This window comes from Lingula anatina, chromosome 2 (genome assembly GCF_051362555.1).
Source record: "Lingula anatina isolate TDL-2025a chromosome 2, LinAna3.0, whole genome shotgun sequence".
Lineage (NCBI taxonomy): Eukaryota > Metazoa > Brachiopoda > Lingulata > Lingulida > Lingulidae > Lingula > Lingula anatina.
This window is the reverse complement of record NC_141768.1, coordinates 9,134,169-9,155,190: the sequence shown is the minus strand read 5'-3', so window position 1 is coordinate 9,155,190 and position 21,022 is coordinate 9,134,169. Positions and strand designations below refer to the sequence as shown.

The following is a 21,022-nucleotide window of genomic DNA, read 5'->3' as shown; positions in this document are numbered from 1 at the left end:
TGAATGACAGTGAATGGTACATTACTGCATGTGCAGTTAAACTACTGAAGGTTATAAAGAGCACGAAACACCCATGTTAATATAATTTTTCAGGAAATGTAAAACAAAGCCCTTTGGTATTTCTTGAAGTTCCACCAATTGAAACTATACGGTGGGATTTATGGCAAAAATGGACTTCTAATGCACATTAAAGCATAAATGTTTGAAAAAGATAACTGCATATTGGTAATGTTTTGGAACATTGTGAACAGGCTTTTCAATCCTATCTTTGACCCCATTCCCTTAAAGGCATCATTGGATACATGGATCGACACAACTCTGCAGCTACTCCTAAGTGCAACCAGCTTAATTCAGTGACATGCCTCCATTTGTTTCCAACATACTCATATGATCACCAGCTTTGCTGTATTCTACTTAACACCAGGAAGAGGCGTGTCAAGCTGATTGCACTCAGCAAGGGTCTCCTCAGATTTGGGTCAGTCCACGTATACCCATGGTGTTTATGAGAATGCACCCCATTGAAGTTATAATAATGTTTCCGTTTTCAATCATACTATTGCACAGTCTTTTAAACAATATTATCAGTAAAATGGTCGTTTTTTATTCTTTCACTGAGACAGGTGTCTGCTATTTTTACACAAATTAGAAGGAAGCCTCTTTTTAAGTACTCTTTTTGTTTACACCAATTTTTTGGAGAAGGCTTCTCCTGCAAGTTATTTGAAAACGAGGCAAAGTAAACAATGAGCACGTGGGCTTTGGTGATAAGATAAGATTCTTAGATGTAAGACTTTGGTTAATTTTGAAGAAAAATCTTCATTAATTACGTATACAAAATGTATTACTAAAAAAACACGTCGTTTGACATATAAATTATTTGAAATTGATAATTTGTGTAAGTCACTAGCCCACCAGCCCCAAGTACTTGTCTGCGTGACCTACTTCTGCAACGAGGCTGAAACGTCTTCATCTTGTGGAGTGCTTGTGGTTTGTGTGCTGTGAAACAGCTGTACGTTATACTCTATGGATGTCTCAGTTGATTCAGGAGTAGTAAAAGAGGTCTATCCAGAGGTGTTTAACACAATACCTCCACAAACCAATGAGAAGAAACCTGGACAGTTAAACGAAGAACAGCTAAAACAGTTCTATGAAGAGGTCAGTGCCACTTTCACTGGCAGTACATCATGCATGTATTAGTGGTAGGGTCTACTTGTTTCAGTGTTTTTCTTACATGCTAAGCGGTAAGTACCTAGCGTGTCAGACCGAAAACTGAGGCAAAAGGCCCACAAGTGAATTTGTGCACTGTAGTAGACAAGTCTGGTATTCTAGAGGGGTTGTTTAGGTCCATTAATCGATCAATTTGACAGCAGAGTGAGGGTTCACACTCCAACTTAAAATTGATATCCACACCACTCACCAATACTGGCAACAGGCAAAACAAAAATTTGACTGCTGAGAGTTTTGCATTTATTGCAGTGATGCATTTACTAACATGTGGTATCATCACCACCAAGGAGTATTTTAAAAAATAAAAATTGTCCAATTTATGTTTAAGATATTTAGGCCATTTGAAATTATTATTTCCACCATGCTCGTCTGCTTCTTTGATGAAAATGAAAAGCTCCATAAAATGATTTTAGATATCACACTAGTTACTACCAGCATCAATTTGTTACTGCTTGCTATAAAGTTTATGACATTGCCCACATCAATATCCCATCTCCCAGGTGAAGAGAAATAAAATGATGAGGGAGAGTGAGAGTTTTAATAGCAGGCTGTTATTAGGAAGAGTAAATTTCTTTTTTGAGCAGTTGTAAATTTGATTTTTTTTTTCATTTTATCTAACTTTTAAATACCATATACTTATCACCTGATTCTTTTTTTAGGGATATATATTAGTTGAGGAGTTCTTTACACCAGAGGAACTTGAACCAGTGAGACACGCTGTTGACAATTTGGTGGAAGAACTTGCACAAAAATTATACAAGGCAGGAAAAGTAAAAAGTAAGACATGACAGTAATTTGTGTCTATACATAGTAGCCGATATAAACACAGATACACACTCACAAAAAGACATGAAAGCAAATTGTTATCTGGTATACCAGACTTTTGTCTTTTTATGGAAAATGTGTTTCATCTTAAATTGAATTTCCATGATTCTTTTAGCACTGCATCTACTTTAATTATAATGTTAGGCCAGACAAAATTGTTAAGTTGGTTAAAAAACATTGACTCGTTGTAAACAGGTCAGTAGACTGAATGAACTTGTGAATTTATATTGTGATCTGTTTTATTTGTTTTGTATTGTTGCAAAGTTTGAGTGTGAAATACATGGAAAAATTTATTTAAAGAGTCCATAAATTAACAATAAAAATATCCCTGAAAACTTGAAAAAATCAAATAATTTGCCATTTTTGTATAATTTTGCTTTGGTCTGAAAGATTTTGTTTAGTCTGACAGAATTTTCAAGCTTGTCAGACTGAATATCTGACAGTTTTCTTGGCCTTTTGTGAAGTCTGGTGTACTGACTTATCGATTTTGTCTGGTCTTTCTGTCAGTTTGCAAAGTTTAAGTGTTCCCAGTTAGAGAGAATTTTAAAGTTAAACAGAAGACCCATGTGTCTTTGAGTTTTTTTTTTTTTTTTTTGTGTGTGTTTAACTATGGAACTGTAGTAAGTTCTACACAATTTCATTGCAGAACTTTACAGTGATTATGGTCTGTTTGAAAGACTCACAATGTTGGAAAAAGAATTTCCAGGGGCAAGCATTCTTCTTCACAAAAATGGGAAAATGCCACAAGTAAGGATACATATTGGATATTTTGAGGAAATGTTTTTGTTGAATTTCTGAAATAATTCTGTTGTATATATATATAATCAATGCTCCAATTGTACCGATTTTGATTTCATACTTTTAAAAGATCTGAGATCTTGATTATTATGAATTCTGCTCTTGTTTTACAGGCTGTTCGAGACTTGTGGTCCAATGAACGGCTATTAAATGTGGTAGAGCAGCTGATTGGTCCAGACATTGTGGGCCATCCTGTGTGGAATTTAAGGACCAAAACTCCAAAGAATGATGCCACAGTTGTTCCTTGGCACCAAGGTAATATTTTTGTACTCTTTAATTTTAAAGTATTTGAACATGGGTCTCGATTAATTAATGAAATCAGATAATTGGGAATAAGATTGGCCGAAAGAGTGCATGGTGATTAGTTTCTATGAACTGTCATTAGAGGAAGCAAGATAAATATTATAGTTCTTTCACTGTTTTGCACTTTCTTATGTATTTTATGGTTCATTGTACATAAAATCTGCTTAAATCATAATCTGTAATATTTACAAACTTCAAGATAAACAGCTTATTATATTACTCATAGTTTGGCACCTTTATATATTTCTTAATGGATATTTGTTTTAAATGTTAGACTCTGCATATTTTGACAATGAGTCCTACAGAATGATGATTCCAACAGCCTGGATTCCTTTACTGGATGCCAATGAAAATAATGGATGTATGCAGGTATGTGATTTTAAGCATCAATATCAAAACAAGTACCATTATAAAACAGTAATTTCAATTCTTGCAAATTTAGGCTAGGAAATCAGTTTTGTCAATCAGTTCTGCTAAATGAAGAAATTAAGTCACAAAAGACAACACTGTTAGTTTCTTGTATCTGGCACTCTGATAATAGGCCAATATGGATGATCTTGTCAACTAGCACTTGTTTTATCTACTTATGTTTATATTTTGGGTCAATCACACATTTTCATTCCATTTTGTAAATCGGTTTTCTTTGTACTTTTGTTCTTTGTAATGTACACTGTAAAAAAAAAACAGATTGATCACGATTTAAAATAATCCTTCCTAAAGGTTGGAAAATGATTTGCATGGTTAGCTCATTTTTTTTCATTCATTCAATCCAGTTGTTTTTCTTAAATAATTTGATATGAAGGCTTTGAAGTATATTTCTTATCTGTTGTGCACAACGTCAGAATTACCAATACAATAAAACATTTTCACCACTAAGGTCTGGTGCAGATCAGAAGTTTAGCAGATGGTATTAAAGAATCTGTCTCTGGATATCAAAGGCATGATTGTGATTTAAAGTAATACATACAGTATATCTCACATCTATGTTTGCATGATAACATTTTGACTTCTGTTTGCAGGTTGTGAAAAATGGCCATAAGAAAGGGAAGGTGGCCACCCACACCTGCTGTGCTGGACCAACCTGGTATGTGATGCTGGATGAAGAGGTGATGGAAAAATCTCTGGGTAAGAAAGGATGGCAAAAGAAAATGGGTTTCCATTGATAGAGTTGTTACTCAAATATTGAATTTGATGATTTTACCACATGGATAAAATTAAACTAGACAATGTTTCCCAGGGTTGTTTGCTTACAGATTTAACTGCAAAATCCTGAACTCAAAATTAATCTGCATTCCCATGTTTTACATGGCGTCTCTAACACGGTTTGACGTCAATGGTGTGATCGTTTTGTTTTCTCCAACCCTTATAATTTGCTCATCTCCATCAGCTGTAATTTTTACTTTACTTCTCCATATTTGTTCTCCTCCATGACCCATACTGATGTTGTGAAAAATGTAATCAAAGTACTTGTAAATAAGATATTACTGAATAAAAATGTATTATTCTCCATCCAGATGTTGATCTGAATGAAGATCTGGTCACAGTGCCTGTGCCTTATGGAGGGTTTCTTTTATTCAACAATTTAACCCCTCACAGAAGGTAAGTATTTATAAACATTATTATATATAATTTTAAACACTCTATAATTTTATTTTTTTTTATTTTAAATACCAATTTTCTTTACTTTAAATTATGACTTTGAATATGAGTGATTGTACTTCAAAAGGTCAGACCTGAAGAAATCATGGTCTGGACTCGCAATATCCCACGTAATGCAAAAGAAGATCTCTTTTTTAGTCTGAACAACTACTCCAGTGTCATTAGATGGAGCTTTGATCTTCGATGGTCTAGCCTTCATGACCCCATTGCATTCTGGGGTTTGAAAGATGGAGTTCTTTTAAGATCATCCAAAGATCCAAATTTAAAGTTGGACTGGGAGCCTTTCTTGGCAGTGGATAGAACTACAGTGCAGAGCAAAGCGCTGAATAAGGTAAAGTTACAGTTAAAGGTGCCATTTCGGATGTGCATGGAAATGTTTTAACATAAAGGACACTGAATGACAGGAAGCATTTACATTAAATTAACTGACCTCCCCCCCAATAAAAAGTATCAATAATAATTCTTTTCTCTGTACACATGAATGAGCATAGGTTTGAATGCTGTATGCACTTGGTTCTCCAAGATGTATGGGAATGTTTTCTATTTAATTCAGTAAAATTTACAAATAGAACTTTTATATGAGAACTTTTAAAAGTTGTTCTGTGTTTATTTGCTTATAATAGGAAGAGGATGAGTTTAACACAACTATATCTGGTCCATGGATGAAGAAATGGGACATAGTTAATCACAACAGGCACACAAAAGGTTTTGCAGCAACAGGACAGGCAGGAAACCCGTAGACAATGACGAACATCTTATGGCTTACAGTGTTTGTTATGGTAGTTAACCCACTTGATGGAATGTGATAAGCAGGGTCCAAATTGATATTAAGAAATTTTTGAGGAATGACTGAATGACACTTGTAAAGTTTTATTTCAACTTTGTTTCAAAATGATATATGAGTTTTTATTGTTGCAGTTGCTTTTGATTTTAATAGGCTTAACTTTGAGATGAACTTTCTTGAAATGTTTAACTTTTATATACACAACATTAAACAGAAGCAAGCCTATGAATGATTGTACAATTTAATGAACACTGCAAATGATATAATTAAGGAATTGAATTTAAATCAAACCAATAGTGTCACCAAATTGCTACAGTATGAATAGTGAACATATATATATATATATATATATATATATATATATATAAGTTGGTATTGGGTTGATTGGTCTGTTATAATTAGTACCACCAGCGTGTACGCTGGCGGTACTCATGGTTTTAGTCCCGACCCGTCTCGTCCGGCTCCGCCGGCTCCGTTGGCTCCGCCGGCTCCGTTGGCTCCGCCGGCTCCGCCGGCTCCGCCGGCTCCGTAAGCTCCGCCGGCTCCGCGTACTGGCGCCGGATACAAGTCACCGTTACCGCTTCTCCTCCTAGACCGCAAGGACCCCTGTCCCCATCTCTTGGATTTAGGTCACATATAACCTCAACTTGAACCCCCAGGTTTTTTTGTCTCAGTCGCTGCATTGACCTGGGCGTGACGCTCCTTGAAATGCACCCTTGTCAAAATTTTTGAAAATTCAATGCCAATTATCTACCCTACGGAAGGAATTATGGGAAAATTTTCTACAGACAGCTTTCCAAAAGTCATATGTGTAGATTTCAAATATGCCCTTGGATTTGACCTTTGACCTTTATTTCAAGGTCAAACGGGCCAAAATTAAAAAAAAAATGAAATTTTTTAAGAAAAAAAATATTATTTGCCCTGTTATTCAGACACCACACAGACTTAACCAATAATATTATTGGAAAGTGTTACCCTTCAGGTCATCTTTCATCTCCATGAATTTGGGGTCAATCGGTGCATTTTCTTGGGAGTAGCGGCCATAAGATGCCAAAACTGAAAACTGTCTCTAATTCGGGAACCGTTAATGCTAGAGACCCATTCTTTTTTGCATTTTGTAGAGCATGTAAAGCCCAACACTGGAGGTGGTCTCCGTTTTTTTGTATTCCAAACGGATTTCGTGTTATGCTGTATTAAAAAGTACTTTGTGGTGGCACATTATTGTAACTCAGAATTGTAACATTTAGTCCCTTATATCTCCAAAACTGGCCGAGATAGGTCAATAGTTATTATTTAAGTTGAATAGGAAGTCATTTACTTGCAATCTAGATGTGAGCTTGAAATTGACCTTTGACCTACTTTTCACCATGAACTGAACTTTGCAAATTATTGTTCCCTTTTATCTCCAAAACTGGCAGAGATAGGTCAATAGTTACTATTGAACTTGAATAGGAAGTCACATACTGGCAATTTAACAGTGACCTTAAAATTGACCTTTGACCTACTTTTCACCATGAATTGAACTTTGCCAATTTTCGTTCCCTTTAATCCCCAAAACTGACAGAGATAGGTCCATAGTCACTATTGAACTTGAATAGGAAGTCATATACTGACAATTTACTATGACCTTAAATTTGACCTTTGACCTACTTTTTACCATGAACTGAACTTTGCAAATTTTTGTTCCCTTTTATCTCCAAAACTGGCAAAGATACGCCCATAGTTACTATTGAATTTGAATAGAAAGTCATTAGAGGCAATTTATTTTGACCTTAAAATTGACCTTTAACCTACTTTTCACCATGAACTGAACTTTGAAAATATTTGTTCCCTTTTATCTCCAAAACTGGCAGAGATAGGTCCATAGTTACCATTGAACTTGAATAGGAAGTCATATACTGGCAATCTAAGTGGGACCTTGAAATTAACCTTTGACCTACTTTTCATCATGAATTGAACTTTGCAAATTTTGCTTCCCTTTTATCTCCAAAACTGGCAGAGATAGGTCCATAGTTACTATTGAACTTAAATAGGAAGTCATATACTGGCAATTTACTGTGACCTTAAAATTGACCTTTGACCGTCTTTTTACTATGAACTGAACTTAGCAAATTTTCGTTCACCTTTATCTTCAAAACTGACAGAGATAGGTCCATAGTTACTATTGAACTTGAATAGGAAGTACACTAGCAATCTGTGACCTTGAAATTGACCTTTGACCTACTTTTTATGATGAACTGCTTTTTGCATGTTTTCTGGCCTTTAAATCTGCAAAATTGGCAAAGAAATGCCCATGGTTGCTATTGAACTTGAATAGAAATTCATATACTATGATATTGAAATTGACCTTTGACCTACTTTTTCACCATGAACTGAGCTTTGCATATTTTCTTGCCTCTCATATCTTTAAATCTAGCAGAGATGTCCCCATTGTTTCCCCTAGGTTTTATCTTTTGTCAGCATATATGCACCATTGACAACGTATTTCAAGGAAAACCAATAGGCCTTTTGTCTAGAGAATACAGGAGTGATCAAGGGTATGAAAATGCAAGTCAATTCAAAAATCTGCTTGATTGTATCATTTTTAGTCATATTTTTTTGCATATTTTGAGAACTCTTGTTGATTGCATCTTATAGAGCTTGTCAAACACCAGACTGGTGATGGTGTCCCTTTTAGGAGGGGGGGGGGGGTCCATACGAATGCGCTTACTCCAGCTGGTGGTACAATATCCGGAGGCGGTATCGCCTCTCTGATCCTCTAGTTATATAACTACAGATACTGCATTCCAGAAGAAGTTGATTCATAAAATGTGTTCTAAATATGTATGTTTTAAGATTTAATTTTACATTTTTCTTAAAGCAAGAACTTTAGATTTTTAAACTTACGTGCTGCCCTTTTTTTACAATTATATTTTCTATCATACTCAAGGAAGTACTCGTATGATATGCACAAACATGAAAAGTTTTTAAAACATTAATTTCTTATGCCTGATTTCTCACTTGTTTGAAGGCACAACTAAAAAATCCAGTATCTCTATCTTACAAAGTTACATTTGAGTCTTTTCTGTGTCATGCATCAGGGTAAATTCAACATTTTTATGATATATTCATGATTACTTTTATAAAACTTTTATAATGTACTCTGATATGCAAGTCTTTATTTTGTCATAATTATGATATGTATCTTTTAACCATTTTCTTTGTGATCATATCAAATTCTAAAATTCTGTAATTTAATTGAACAAAGAAGAATGCTGCAATAAATGAATGGAACATTTTATTAAACAATCTGTTGATATTCAAACAGCTTTGCATGGAAAGATGATCGCTTTATATCTCCTCATACATAGGAAACTCCTTTTTGTCACTTTCTTATAATGAATGACAGGGGCGGATCCAGAGATATTTTCTGACAGTCTTCCAAATTATCTTTGTTTATCTATCCTCTATTTTGACCGTCTTCCGACAGAAAACATTAGATACCCGTCAATGTAAACTTGAAAATCTGACCGTCTTCCGGAAGACCCAGAAGACGGCCTAAATCCGCCCCTGAATGAAGCAAATGGACTATAGAAAAAGCAAGGTTACTAGATTGATGATGTATTTGCATGTTTTTATTTGCCCATTTATATATTGGCAAAGTATGGACTCCTATGATTTTTCAAATTTTGTTTGAATGTTCTGCAGGCTAATATCACTGGGCCCTTTTTTATGGTTTAATATTTTGTCTATTATTGTGCAAAAAAATTCCATTTTTTAGTTAAAAACCTGTACTCTTAAGTTTTTTCTGTTGTTGTATACATATATGATATTGTTTCCGACTGCATGCTTCTCCAAATCCTGTGAAATTTTGCTTTGATTTATACAATCTCAAGACTTAAGGTTTTCTTGGATAAACCCATTTAAATAAGGAATCTTTATACAAAGTGCATTTATACTGAACTAAAATATAAATGCCAGAGGAAAAAAAGTATAATGTCAATAACAGTATATATTCCTTATAATTAAACATTAGTTTATGGGTGTTACAGTCAATTTTAAATCAATTCCAGAGCAATTTCATCAAGAGCACAGCGGGGGGGGTCACAAGTCCGTCCACTACCCAACTTGGTGGAAATGTACTAGGGGAGACCGGGGGTAAGTTGGGCCCCCATCAATTTATGACAAAGTAACTATGGGGTATAAGAATTGATAACGTGACCGTATCCAATAGTGCAAAGAAAGCGTCTGCAGTGAGTCCCAATGAAATAATTTAGCATCTTTAAGTAACTTTATTAAAGAGACTTGATGGGGGGGGGGGGGGGGGGAGGCAACTTACCCCGGAGTCTAACAAGCCCCGTTTTCCCCTAAAGAAGAGTGTATACTCACTGGGAGGCCAAATGAAAGTTTACCAGTTGATTTGAGCAAAACAAACTAATCAATACACAAATAATACATAAATTTGAGTACACTTCATGTAAGTTAGTATATTTTCATTCAGTAGTTTGGATTCATGGGTTTATGTTTTGTTTCAGTATATTTTGCTCAAGGAAAGTTGGGGTCGCATACTCTGTTGTCTGCAAAACATCTTGACCTCAGCTGAAGTTGATAATTGAATGTAATCTCTAGAGTAAATAAGATACAAGGAATGTAACACTGACAGGATTTCATGAGGCCTGGATATTTCTTGCAGCTGGTGTAGTATGTAGGTCATCTTTTTAGCGCAAGCTTGCACTTTAACTGTCTGGGGTAACTAGGTGAAGAGAGAAACCAAGGTCATAGGCAAGAAATCTATTGTGAGTAATTCCACAAGATATCGTCGGTATACCACAAGAAATATACCAAAACAATTCTATTTTTTTTAAGAATCTCTCAAAGTACCTGCTTGTTTAGATAACATGAGCATGATATTTTTAGAGTGCTGGTTTGTATGTAAAGGGTTTAAAAGCAATGCAAAAGTTATACACAAACCATGACTAATTCATACTGTTGTGCAATAGACTGTAATTCAGCCAAAATTAAGTGAAAACACTTGGAAATATCTTGCTTTGATAGCACAAGCATGGTATTTTTAGAGTGATGGCTTGTACATGATGTCTTGAAAAGCAATACAAAAGTGATACACAAGCCATGAGGAATTCATACTATTGTCAAGACAGTAATTCAGCTAAAATTAAGTAAAAACACCCAGAAAAATATATGTGTAAAAGTATATTTTCTGTCGTATTTAATTTGTTGTCATGCTGCACTCGCTAGCTTTAGTTTGTCATAATTTATTTCTGACCCCACCCCCTCCAAATCCCATGAAATATAGCTTGATGTTTGAAATTAAGCCTATTGGCAAGAGTTTTGGCTATCTTGGAAGTATTGTACATTGCAAAATATTCCCTACAGTGTAGGAGGCTTTTAGAGATGGTTTGAGGTGAGGAAGCTTATACATGTAAATTCAAGTCTTTGAAGGACAAAAATGGAAATGAAAGTCATTTACATTGAACAACTAAGAGGTTTAGCATTGGTCCTAATAGTACGTGCAATCACTTAATTGTGTATGCATTGTGTATTTGAGTGTTTTGGGAGGAAAAATGTTACAATTAATTAGTTAGTAAAGTACTGATGTTCTGAGTTTGATCTTTTTTTTATCCAGCAGTAACAGCTGGTTATAATATACAGACCGCAGCCAATATGTCCAACATTGCACCAGCAAACATCTCAGAGGCTTATCCAGAACTGTTTTGCACCATACCACCCCCAGTCAAGGAGAAGAAACCTGGACAACTGAGTGACAAGCAAATCAAGCAGTTCTTTGAAGAGGTACATAAAACCTTCACTTATGCTTTTATAAATCTTCACTACTCTTCTATTGTATGTCATCATATTGTTATAACTTTTTTAAGTAAAATCTTTGCTCTAGTTTAAACAATATATATCAACTAATTATGTGTATTTAGCACATTTATTTAAAATAAAGATGTTTATTTTCCATATTTAAGTATTGTAGTCCTTAGTAAATTTTCCATGATTTTTTAGAGTAAATGTAATGCACATGTGGATACACATTTGAAAATATCATATCTAATGTGCCCTACAGTTCATTAAAATTTATTATGGCTGAGGTGATGGAAATCTCCAAGTTATTATTACTTTTTTTTATTACCTCCACCAAGGAGGTTATGTTTTTGGTTCCGTTAGTTTGTCTGTCTGTCTCTCTGTCCGTCTGTTAGCAACATTTCAGAAAAAGTTATGGACCGATTTTGATGAAATTTTCAGAAACTGTCAGAAGTGGGCCAAGGAACAGATGATTAGTTTTTGGTGGTCATCAGGATCATTATCAATCAAAAATCGAAAATAAAAAAACTAAATCATTATAGAATGAAAACTTAGGGGTGAAACGGCATTGGGTGGAGACTTTGCTGTCTTGGCAGAGGTCTGCGCTCTCTGAGTGCTTTTTTTTTTTTTTTACTGCACCTGTCTGATGTTGGTTACTGAGTATATATATTTAGTAGACTTACTGTTTCATGTATAATGCAAGTGTATCCATTGTAATTTATATTTTAAGATCTACTTACCCATACAGAGTTTTATAAACTTTTCATATACTCAGTCTGTACATTGATTTATGATATAACATCTGCATATGTTCCAGGGTTATGTAATAGTGGAAGACTTCTTCAGCCCAGAGGAACTAGACCCTGTGAGAGAGGGTGTAAACAGTCTGGTAGATGAATTTGCCCAGAGACTGTATGATGCTGGGAAAATAAGAAGTGAGGGAATAGTTCCACAAGTGAATTATTTGATGAATAAAGTGTTCTGGCATTTTTAAAGAAAATTGTCTTGCTTTCTAAAAAACTTAATATCAAAACATAGTCTATTTATTCACACTATTAATTCAATTAATACACTAATTAAACAGTTGCTTGAATAATTTTCCACACGACAGCAACATGGTATACGAACCTGGACTGGCCATGGCATATGACACCAACACTAGGGGTTTATTTCAGAGTTATACAAAGACAGTGGTTTCTTTGAAAGATTAACAAAGATAGAAAAAGACTTTCCTGGGGCCAGTGTAGTGCTACATAAATCTGGGAAAATGCCAATGGTAATTTTGACATTTATTCTAATGGATCATTAATATTATCTTATGATTGGGCTATATATTTTTTAAATGTACATCTTTATGAATATGACAAGAGTTTTTCAATCTCATTATATGTACAATCCCATACATATATATTGAAGAGCAGGGAATTCAATTTTCTTATTCATTGAAAGTTAAAGGGATAATAACTTTTCGTTTTGGCCAAAAAATGAATTTTCCTGGAGTAAACAACAATTTTCCCATACTTACCAATGGTTAATGAATCCATTTTTACATTCAAAGTTAGTCCCTGGTTTTTTTCTAAAAAGGTTGGTTTTTTGTTAAAATCTCTTAAGAGATATTAACAGAGTATAGCCATCAATGGAGGTCACGTGGTCTAAAGACAAGCTCAGATATCAGAAAAAATAGCTATAACTGCCGTTTTTGTGGTAAAACAGAATATATTATATTTCTATGAGTTATTCACAATGTTTTTATTGTGAAATATAGATCTCATACGAAGAGTTATTATCCCTTCAATTAAAGAACTAAAGTTTTCCAAACATATACCTCTGAAAATAGAAGGTGATCATTTACTTAATATCCAAAATAATAATTCTCCCTTGTTTCTCAAGGCTTTCAAGAACTTGCTGTCTAATGAGAGACTGTTGAATGTTGTGGAACAAATTATTGGACCTGACATCATGGGGCACCCTGTATGGAATCTGCGCACCAAAACACCCAAAAATGAACAGACTGTGGTTCCCTGGCACCAAGGTATCATTTTTACATGGAAATAATCTTTTGGCTTGGCAAATGTCTATATTTTTTATTTTAAATAGAGGAGTAGTATTAGGATTGATTTTATTACGATCATAAAATATTATCGCAAAATCACATGAACCTCTCAAATTATCCTGATATCTTGACGATAAAGTGGACACATTTTCCATGTTTGCATAGCTCTCGATATTAAGTTTTTAATACTGTCCAATAAATATTGTGGGTAAATGTTTTTTATTTATAGTTTTGCTATTTTCTAGATGCAGCATATATGGACAATGATGCCCATAAGATTATGATTCCAACAGCCTGGATACCACTGCTGGATGCCAATGAAAACAATGGATGTCTACAGGTACATATATCTTCACTATTTAAAGAACCCACTCTCCCCCAAATCTCATGAAATGTTGCTTGATATTACCTTATTGGCAAGTCTTTTGGTTATCTTGGAAGTATTGTACATTGCAAAATATTTTCTACAGTGATGGGGCTTATTATGCGGTTTACGTGACCAAAGACACTTCCAGCTAAGAAATTAAAGCTAGAAATGTAGAGAGACAATGTGTTAATTTTACTGTGGACTTTTTTTTTTTTTTCATTTTGACCCTTTCACCTTTGTTTTTACACCTACATGATTTTACCTCACAAAAGGGGTGTTTGAGAGATACACCACTGTTTTTAAAATGTATGCCTTAGTTTTATAACTTGTATCCCCTTGAATTCAGTTGGTTAAGAAAGCCCACAGGTCTGGTCGTTTAGCCACCCACACCTGCTGTGCTGGACCAACCTGGTATGTGATGCTGGAAGAAGAAGAGATGGTAAAAACCCTTGGTAAGTATATTGTGGATAAAAAAGCAAGTGCAAGATTTGTTTTTATAATTCATATGTAAGGAAGGCTGTGTAGATTAAATATGTTGTGTGTAAGCATATCTTTTAACATGTACTAAAATATGAGAGTAGAATTGCCCTCATCAGTTACAGAGTGATAGAGAAAAAATTAATGTAACAGGAAATGACTAAAAGGGTCTCTTTTATTCCCAGGAGCCAATATGGAAGAAGACATCATGACCTGTCCTATTCCTTATGGAGGCTTCCTCTTCTTTAATAATCTTTTACCTCACAGAAGGTTGGTTTAAACAAAGGCTTCGTTCACATGAAAAATCTATTTTCTATTCGCAGTATCTTGTGATCATGGTCTGTGCCCCGACTACCCTGCGGCGTAATTACTGGCAGCGTGAGCCAGTTACTTCCAAAGCTGTAATTGATTCTCGGCTGCGCTCGGAGTGATCACAAGATACCGCGAATAGAAAATAGATTTTTAGAAAATAGATTTTTCATGTGAACGGAGTCATATACAGGCTGTGTATTGTTAGGATGGTTGACCCAAACATTTCCAAGGAATAATTTTTCTACAGTGAACCATTTCCCAATAATAAAAGTGGTTAGTTCCAACCAAAAATTCTGAAAATGCCAAATGCAACCAGAGAAGAAATTTTGGAAACGCCCAAACATTTTGAGAAACATATCTTGATTTAAAAGTTCCATATTTTCCATGTTTCAGTTTACAAAAAATAGCTTTAGGTGACACACAAAAATAGTGCACCTTTTTGTATCATTATTCATTTTGTGTCTGTCAAACATTAGATGATGTGATTGAATTAATATGTTGTTTCTAAATATACCTGTCTATATTTAAATAAGGTATAGCTTAATTAATTTGGTTTTCAGTATTGATAACCTTCATTATGTTTTAACTTCCAGGATGTTTTATGTATGTTATGCTGTTTTTCAGCTTGAGCAACTACTCAAATGTCATTCGATGGAGCCTGGACTTGCGATGGTCTAAACCGACAGACCCAGTTGGATTGTGGGGACTCAAAGAAGGGGTTCTTTTACGTTCTTCTAAAGACCCAAACCTAAAAGTTGACTGGGACGCTTTTACCAAGGTAGACAGGACTGCATCACAGGAGAAAATACTTGGAAAGGTATACCCACTGCCAAATTTTATTATTTTATGACAGCTCCTTCCGAAGGAACTTATTGTTTAAAGTTTCCTTTATTATTTTATTGAAAATTATGAAACCATTATCTAGGAATAGTCTTATAACACATTTTCAGAAGTGTGATTAAAACTGATGCATGTCTTTTTTTTTTTTTTTACACTTTTAAATATACACATTTTTTTCTTTCAACATATTTTTCCAGTTCCACATATTCATTTTAATAGTCTTTATTAAAGATGTATTTATATTTGTGCATAGGATGTTGATGAGTTTGATTCAACACTTTCCGGACCATGGATGAAAAAATGGGAAATTGTTCACCATAACAAACACACAGATGCATATTTTGCTGGAGCAGACAGCACAGTCAATCCTTAGAGGCAGTCAAATAATGAACAATATGTTTCAGTGCCAGGAGTATGCAATACAAACTGAATAACTGCAAAGTTAGTTTTCACACAAAGTATTGTCAATAAGTTGAACATCCACTTGTTAATTTGGACAAACAAAAATCACTATAAAACTTGACTTTGCTTGGTAAAATTTAATTGTACCACCAGCGTAGGCGCTGGCGGTACTCATGGTTTTAGTCCCGACCCGTATGTTCCGCCGGCTCCGCCGGCTCCTGCGGCTCCGCCGGCTCCTGCAGCTCCGCCGGCTCCTGCGGCTCCGCCGCCAAGTCACCGTTACCGCTTCTCCTCCTAGACGGTAAGGGCCTCCAAACCCATCTCTTGGATTTAGGTCACCTATAATCTCAACTCGTTCCACGTAAAATTTGGGCTTTGTCGGTATTGGGGTCTAGGTGTGGCACTCATTGCAATGCACCCTTGTCCAAAAATGGCAAAATTAAATGCTAATTATCTCCCCTACGGAAGGAATTATGGGAAAAATTTCTACAGACAGCTTTCCAAAAGTCATATGTGTAGATTTCAAATATGCCCTTGGATTTGACCTTTGACCTTTATTTCAAGGTCAAACGGGCCAAAATTTTCAAAAAAACAAAATTTTTGCCGAATAAAAATTTTTTTGCGCTCTTATTCAGACACCACACAGACTTAACTAATAATATTAATGGAAAGTGTTACCCTTCGGGTCATCTTTCATCTCCGTGAATTTGGGGTCAATCGGTGCATTTTCACGGGAGTAGCGGCCATAAGATATCAAAACTGAAAATTGTCTCTAATTCGGGAACCGTTAATGCTAGACACCCATTCTTTTTTGCATTTTGTAGAGCATGTAAAGCCCAACACTGGAGGTGGTCTCCGTTTTTTTGTATTCCATACGGTTTTCGAGTTACGCTTTATCAAAAAGTCATATACTGGTGGTGAAAGCAAAATGTGCGGGCTTGGCAAAGCAGACAACTTGTGGTCAAAAATGACATTATTTCATCAAATTTGAACATCTGGAACTTCAAAGCACCTCCCATTTCAAGAATTTTGACCAAAATGACCTTTTCTTTATCTTAATTAATTTTTTTCTGTAGGAAATTTATGGCACACTATGGTAACTCCAAAATTATACCATTTAGTCCCTTATATCTCCAAAACTGGCAGAGATAGGTCCATAGTTACTATTGAAGTTGAAAAGGAAGTCATATACTGGCAATCTAAATGTGACCTTAAAATTGACCTTTGGCCTACTTTTCACCATGAACTGAACTTTGTAAATTTTGCGTCCCTTTTATCTCCAAAACTGGCAGAGATAGGTCCATAGTTACTATTGAACTTGAATAGGAAGTCATATACTGGCAATCTGAATGTGACCTTAAAATTGACCTTTGACCTACTTTTCACCATGAACTGAACTTTGCAAATTTTGTTTCCCTTTTATCTCCAAAACTGGCAGAGATAGGTCCATAGCTACTATTGAACTTGAATAGGAAGTCATATACTGGCAATCTACATGTGAGCTTAAAATTGACCTTTGACCTACTTTTCACCATGAACTGAACTTTGTAAATTTTGCGTCCCTTTTATCTCCAAAACTGGCAGAGATAGGTCCATAGTTACTATTGAACTTGAATGGGAAGTCATATACTGGCAATCCAAATGTGACCTTGAAATTGACCTTTGACCTACTTTTCACCATGAACTGAACTTTGCAAATTTTGCTGCCCTTTTATCTCCAAATCTGGCAGAGATAGGTCCATAGTTACTATTGAACGTTGATAGGAAGTCATACACTGGCAATCTAAATGTGACCTTGAAATTGACCTTTGACCTACTTTTCACCATGAACTGATCTTTGCAAATTTTGCTTCCCTTTTATCTCCAAAACTGGCAGAGATAGGTCCATAGGTACTATTGAACTTTAATAGGAAGTCATAAACTGGCAATCTTAACGTGACCTTGAAATTGTCCTTTGACCTACTTTTCACCATGAACTGAACTTTGCAAATTTTGCTTCCCTTTTATCTCCCAAACTGGCAGAGATAGGTCCAAAGTTACTATTGAAGTTGAATAGGAAGTCATATACTAGCAATCTAAATGTGAGCTTAAAATTGACCTTTGACCTACTTTTCACCATGAACTGAACTCTGCTAATTTCTTTCTCTTTTAACTCCTAACCTGGCAGAGATAGGTCCATTGTTACTATTGAACTTGAATAGGAAGTCATATACTGGCAATCTTACTGTGAAATTGACCTTTGACCTACCTTTTGATGAACTTAACTTTGATTGTACCATTTTAAGTTATATATTTTTTTTTGCATATTTTGAAAATTCTTGATTGCATTTTTACAGCTTGTCAAGCAAAAGACTGGTGGCTGTGTCCCTTATTTTGTGTATGTGGGGGTCTATACAAATGCGCTTGCTCCAGCTGGTGGTACAATATTCGGAGGCGGCATCGCCTCTCTGATCCTCTAGTTGGGACTGACGTTTTAATAAATCATGATATGAAAAGAATTTTGTACTGTTGGATGAAATTGCCACCCTATATATTAAGGTACACTGCTGTCTCTACTGTACGTATGTTCATTCTCCACCCTACCTCTATTCAAGCAGCCTTTGTGATTGATGCGTCTCTGGCCAATAAAAAATTATTTGCTAGGAATGTCAATAATAATAAAAATAATAATAATACTTTTATTTTTGCAACTTTAATTTTGATTGGACAAGGGAGAGTGATAATTCAAAGTAACTAAAACGCATTTAGGAAATTGTACATGAAACAAGAATTGAGTGGTTACCATATCAAACACAACATCTTTAATATAGTTCAAGGCAACAAAGTTTATTTTAAAATTTGTCTGTGCCCACGAGACAGGTCTTTGCAGATTTAGCACATCTGAGTTCAGGAACAAAATTTTCTGCATGCCATAGTGCCATAGTGCATACAAATCTTTATTCACTTTTAGCAGTAATTGTTAAATATGATCACACGTATATAGAATCCCACACAACTGATTGATGTACCGTGTATACTTGGTATATACTAAACAACCAAAGATGCGGTCAGATATTAGTCATACACTCCTGCTCATGTTCATAAATGGCCAACAAGGATGTAGATCTTTGTTAGACTGATGTGAGTGATCAGTCAGTAGGCCTAGCAGTCAGTGAGAAACAACATCTACTCACATCAGTCTGATGAAGGCCTACATCCAGAATGGCCGTTATAGCTATTGGTATAAAAGTTTTTCAGCTTGTGTTTGATAATTTTCATTTATGATTCAACCACCAAGCTGATGAAAATTTTTGCTCATGTTCATGTTATTTGCAAGCACTGAGCATTAACTATTTTGCCATGAGTTGCTGTTTTAACTGAATGTCACAATGAAATTTTAAAATTTACTATATTATGTAAGTGCAAAATATTGTAATGAAACAAATTTTTAACAATCGTTATCAAAGTAATTCCTATCATTATGGGCTATAAAGACCCCCATGGGAGCGTCCGGTAAATATTTCGGCGTTTGTAACAATTTATTGATTCATGTGACTGGAACCATTACCCTCGTCAGCACTGTGGCCAATAATTCTGGCGAGTTATACAACATGAGCAGGACGACCTTGCGGTACAGAAGTAACATTCTGGTGCTAATCACGTCTTTACAAGCTTACCTATACCCCTTCCCCTTTCATAGGTGAGAACGATAAAATTATCTCCTGACACAGAGCCCACCTCATGCTGGGTGAAGATACCACGGAAGAGACACAGAGGATACTACTCGTTCGAGGTACCGATTGAGGGAGTTTCTACTCCCTCTGGCAGGTTCACTGGGGCGGTTGGTCGAATCTGATGGGACAAGGCTACGCTCGAGGCTCCGATTGAGAAAGTTTCTACTTTCTCTGGCAGGTTCACTGGGGCGGTTGATTGTTGGTTAGTTAGGAAGAGTGATACGTTGGCAGGAGTACCAACGACAGGGAAAATCTCCGTCAGATTCTCCCGACAGGCTTTGCGTAGCAACGAAGGCCTGAGTTACGTTGGCTGGGGCACCAATGACGAGGGAAATATCTCCCGTGTAGAGTAGGCAGACCTTAGGCAGGAGGTCGATTAGGACAAGCAATACGTTGGCCGGGGGCACCAACGTTAAGGGATATCTCGGTCAGATTATCCCGACAGGGTCAGCGTAGCTACGGGACCCTAGGTTACCGTCGGCAGGAATAATTCCGAAGTGAAGCCCACCAGTACCAGTACGATGTCAACCGATGTCTACACCTCCTAGGATTATTGACTTTACCTAGTAGCACCCTGGATTATGCATTTATATCAAACTCTTCATCAGTATCATTTAAATTATATCTGGACACATTGAACTTTTTATTGCCTTCTTACAAACTTCGTTGGATTTAAATAAAACCGTTTATTGACAAAAAGAACTCTGTTTCTTGGGATTGAACTTTTATTAGCACGCTACCTTTAGACTCAAAAACCGCTACAAATTTGGTGGCAGCGGTGGGATTCAAAAGTTGTCACGTCCTCTAAGAATTATGGCAGATGAAACTAGGATATACGACCACTCAAGACAATGGGACAGTGCTTTTGGGAGTTGTAATCCATGTTTGAGCCCGGTGTTGGATGATACTCCGCTCTTTGCAGACCCGAGGAGAAGACTGGAGTTTGATACTTCCTGTAACACTAATCCCTTTATTACTGTTAACACCAATCCATTCCTGGACGACGATCATTTCATCAACCCCAACCTGTTTGTGAACCAGGAGGCAGCCCGAACGATTGGATGGGAGAGGGTACCGTCTACACTTAGAGCCAAACCTGAGTATGTGTCAGAACAATTTCCTAACCCCTTTTATCCCATGCCGACCAGTATGCAGACCCGTGTCAAGGAAAAAGCAGGCCCGTCTATTAAGCTAGGCACGTTTGATGGAAAATCTTCATGGGATGATTATAAAGCTCAATTTGACATTTGTGCCATGGTGTATCAGTGGAGTAATGAAGAGAAAATGGGCCATTTGGCAACCAACCTACGAGGAGATGCTGCGCAAGTATTGGGCGATCTCCCACCAGAACACCGCTTTAACTACGACCTATTGACAACAGCACTAGAGAGGAGATTCAGCCCCAAAAACAGAACCGAATTTTACAGGGTGCAAGCAAGGATGAGGAAAAGGAGTCCTAA

At 36.0% G+C, this 21,022-nt stretch overlaps 2 protein-coding genes across 3 annotated transcripts; both read left to right on the top strand.

Annotated features, from left to right (window-relative positions):
* The first annotated feature begins 926 nt into the window (after positions 1–926).
* On the top strand, positions 927–8,881 carry LOC106177775 (uncharacterized). Its single transcript, XM_013560656.3, has 9 exons — positions 927–1,152; positions 1,884–2,001; positions 2,696–2,796; positions 2,961–3,102; positions 3,425–3,519; positions 4,170–4,275; positions 4,665–4,749; positions 4,948–5,140; positions 5,433–8,881. Exons 1-9 carry the CDS (start codon positions 1,021–1,023, stop codon positions 5,547–5,549), a joined length of 1,089 nt encoding a protein of 362 aa, XP_013416110.2. The 5' UTR covers positions 927–1,020; the 3' UTR covers positions 5,550–8,881.
* A 243-nt stretch (positions 8,882–9,124) lies between these two features.
* LOC106177776 (phytanoyl-CoA dioxygenase domain-containing protein 1-like) lies at positions 9,125–18,312 on the top strand. Of its 2 annotated transcripts, none has more exons than XM_087004977.1 (10): positions 9,125–10,368; positions 11,220–11,383; positions 12,216–12,333; positions 12,574–12,674; positions 13,289–13,430; positions 13,697–13,791; positions 14,165–14,270; positions 14,481–14,565; positions 15,232–15,424; positions 15,701–18,312. In XM_087004977.1, the coding sequence occupies exons 2-10, from the start codon at positions 11,255–11,257 to the stop codon at positions 15,818–15,820; spliced, it is 1,089 nt and encodes a 362-aa protein (XP_086861103.1). In that variant the 5' UTR covers positions 9,125–10,368; positions 11,220–11,254; the 3' UTR covers positions 15,821–18,312. The 2 variants fall into 2 exon arrangements, with proteins under 2 accessions (XP_086861103.1, XP_086861102.1); XM_087004976.1 differs by having other exon boundaries at positions 11,217–11,383.
* The last annotated feature ends 2,710 nt before the right edge of the window (positions 18,313–21,022 follow it).

What these genes read in the sequence shown, in the direction of transcription:
- LOC106177775 (XM_013560656.3), top strand. Translation starts at nt 1,021, where the DNA reads ATGGATGTCTCAGTTGATTCAGGAGTAGTAAAAGAGGTCTATCCAGAG. An exon ending in AGTTGTTCCTTGGCACCAAG is followed by an intron (nt 3,103 to 3,424) that starts GTAATATTTTTG and finishes TTTAAATGTTAG; the next exon opens with ACTCTGCATATTTTGACAAT. An exon ending in AAAATAATGGATGTATGCAG is followed by an intron (nt 3,520 to 4,169) that starts GTATGTGATTTT and finishes TTCTGTTTGCAG; the next exon opens with GTTGTGAAAAATGGCCATAA.
- LOC106177776 (XM_087004977.1), top strand. Translation starts at nt 11,255, where the DNA reads ATGTCCAACATTGCACCAGCAAACATCTCAGAGGCTTATCCAGAACTG. An exon ending in TCAAGCAGTTCTTTGAAGAG is followed by an intron (nt 11,384 to 12,215) that starts GTACATAAAACC and finishes CATATGTTCCAG; the next exon opens with GGTTATGTAATAGTGGAAGA. An exon ending in AAAACAATGGATGTCTACAG is followed by an intron (nt 13,792 to 14,164) that starts GTACATATATCT and finishes CCTTGAATTCAG; the next exon opens with TTGGTTAAGAAAGCCCACAG.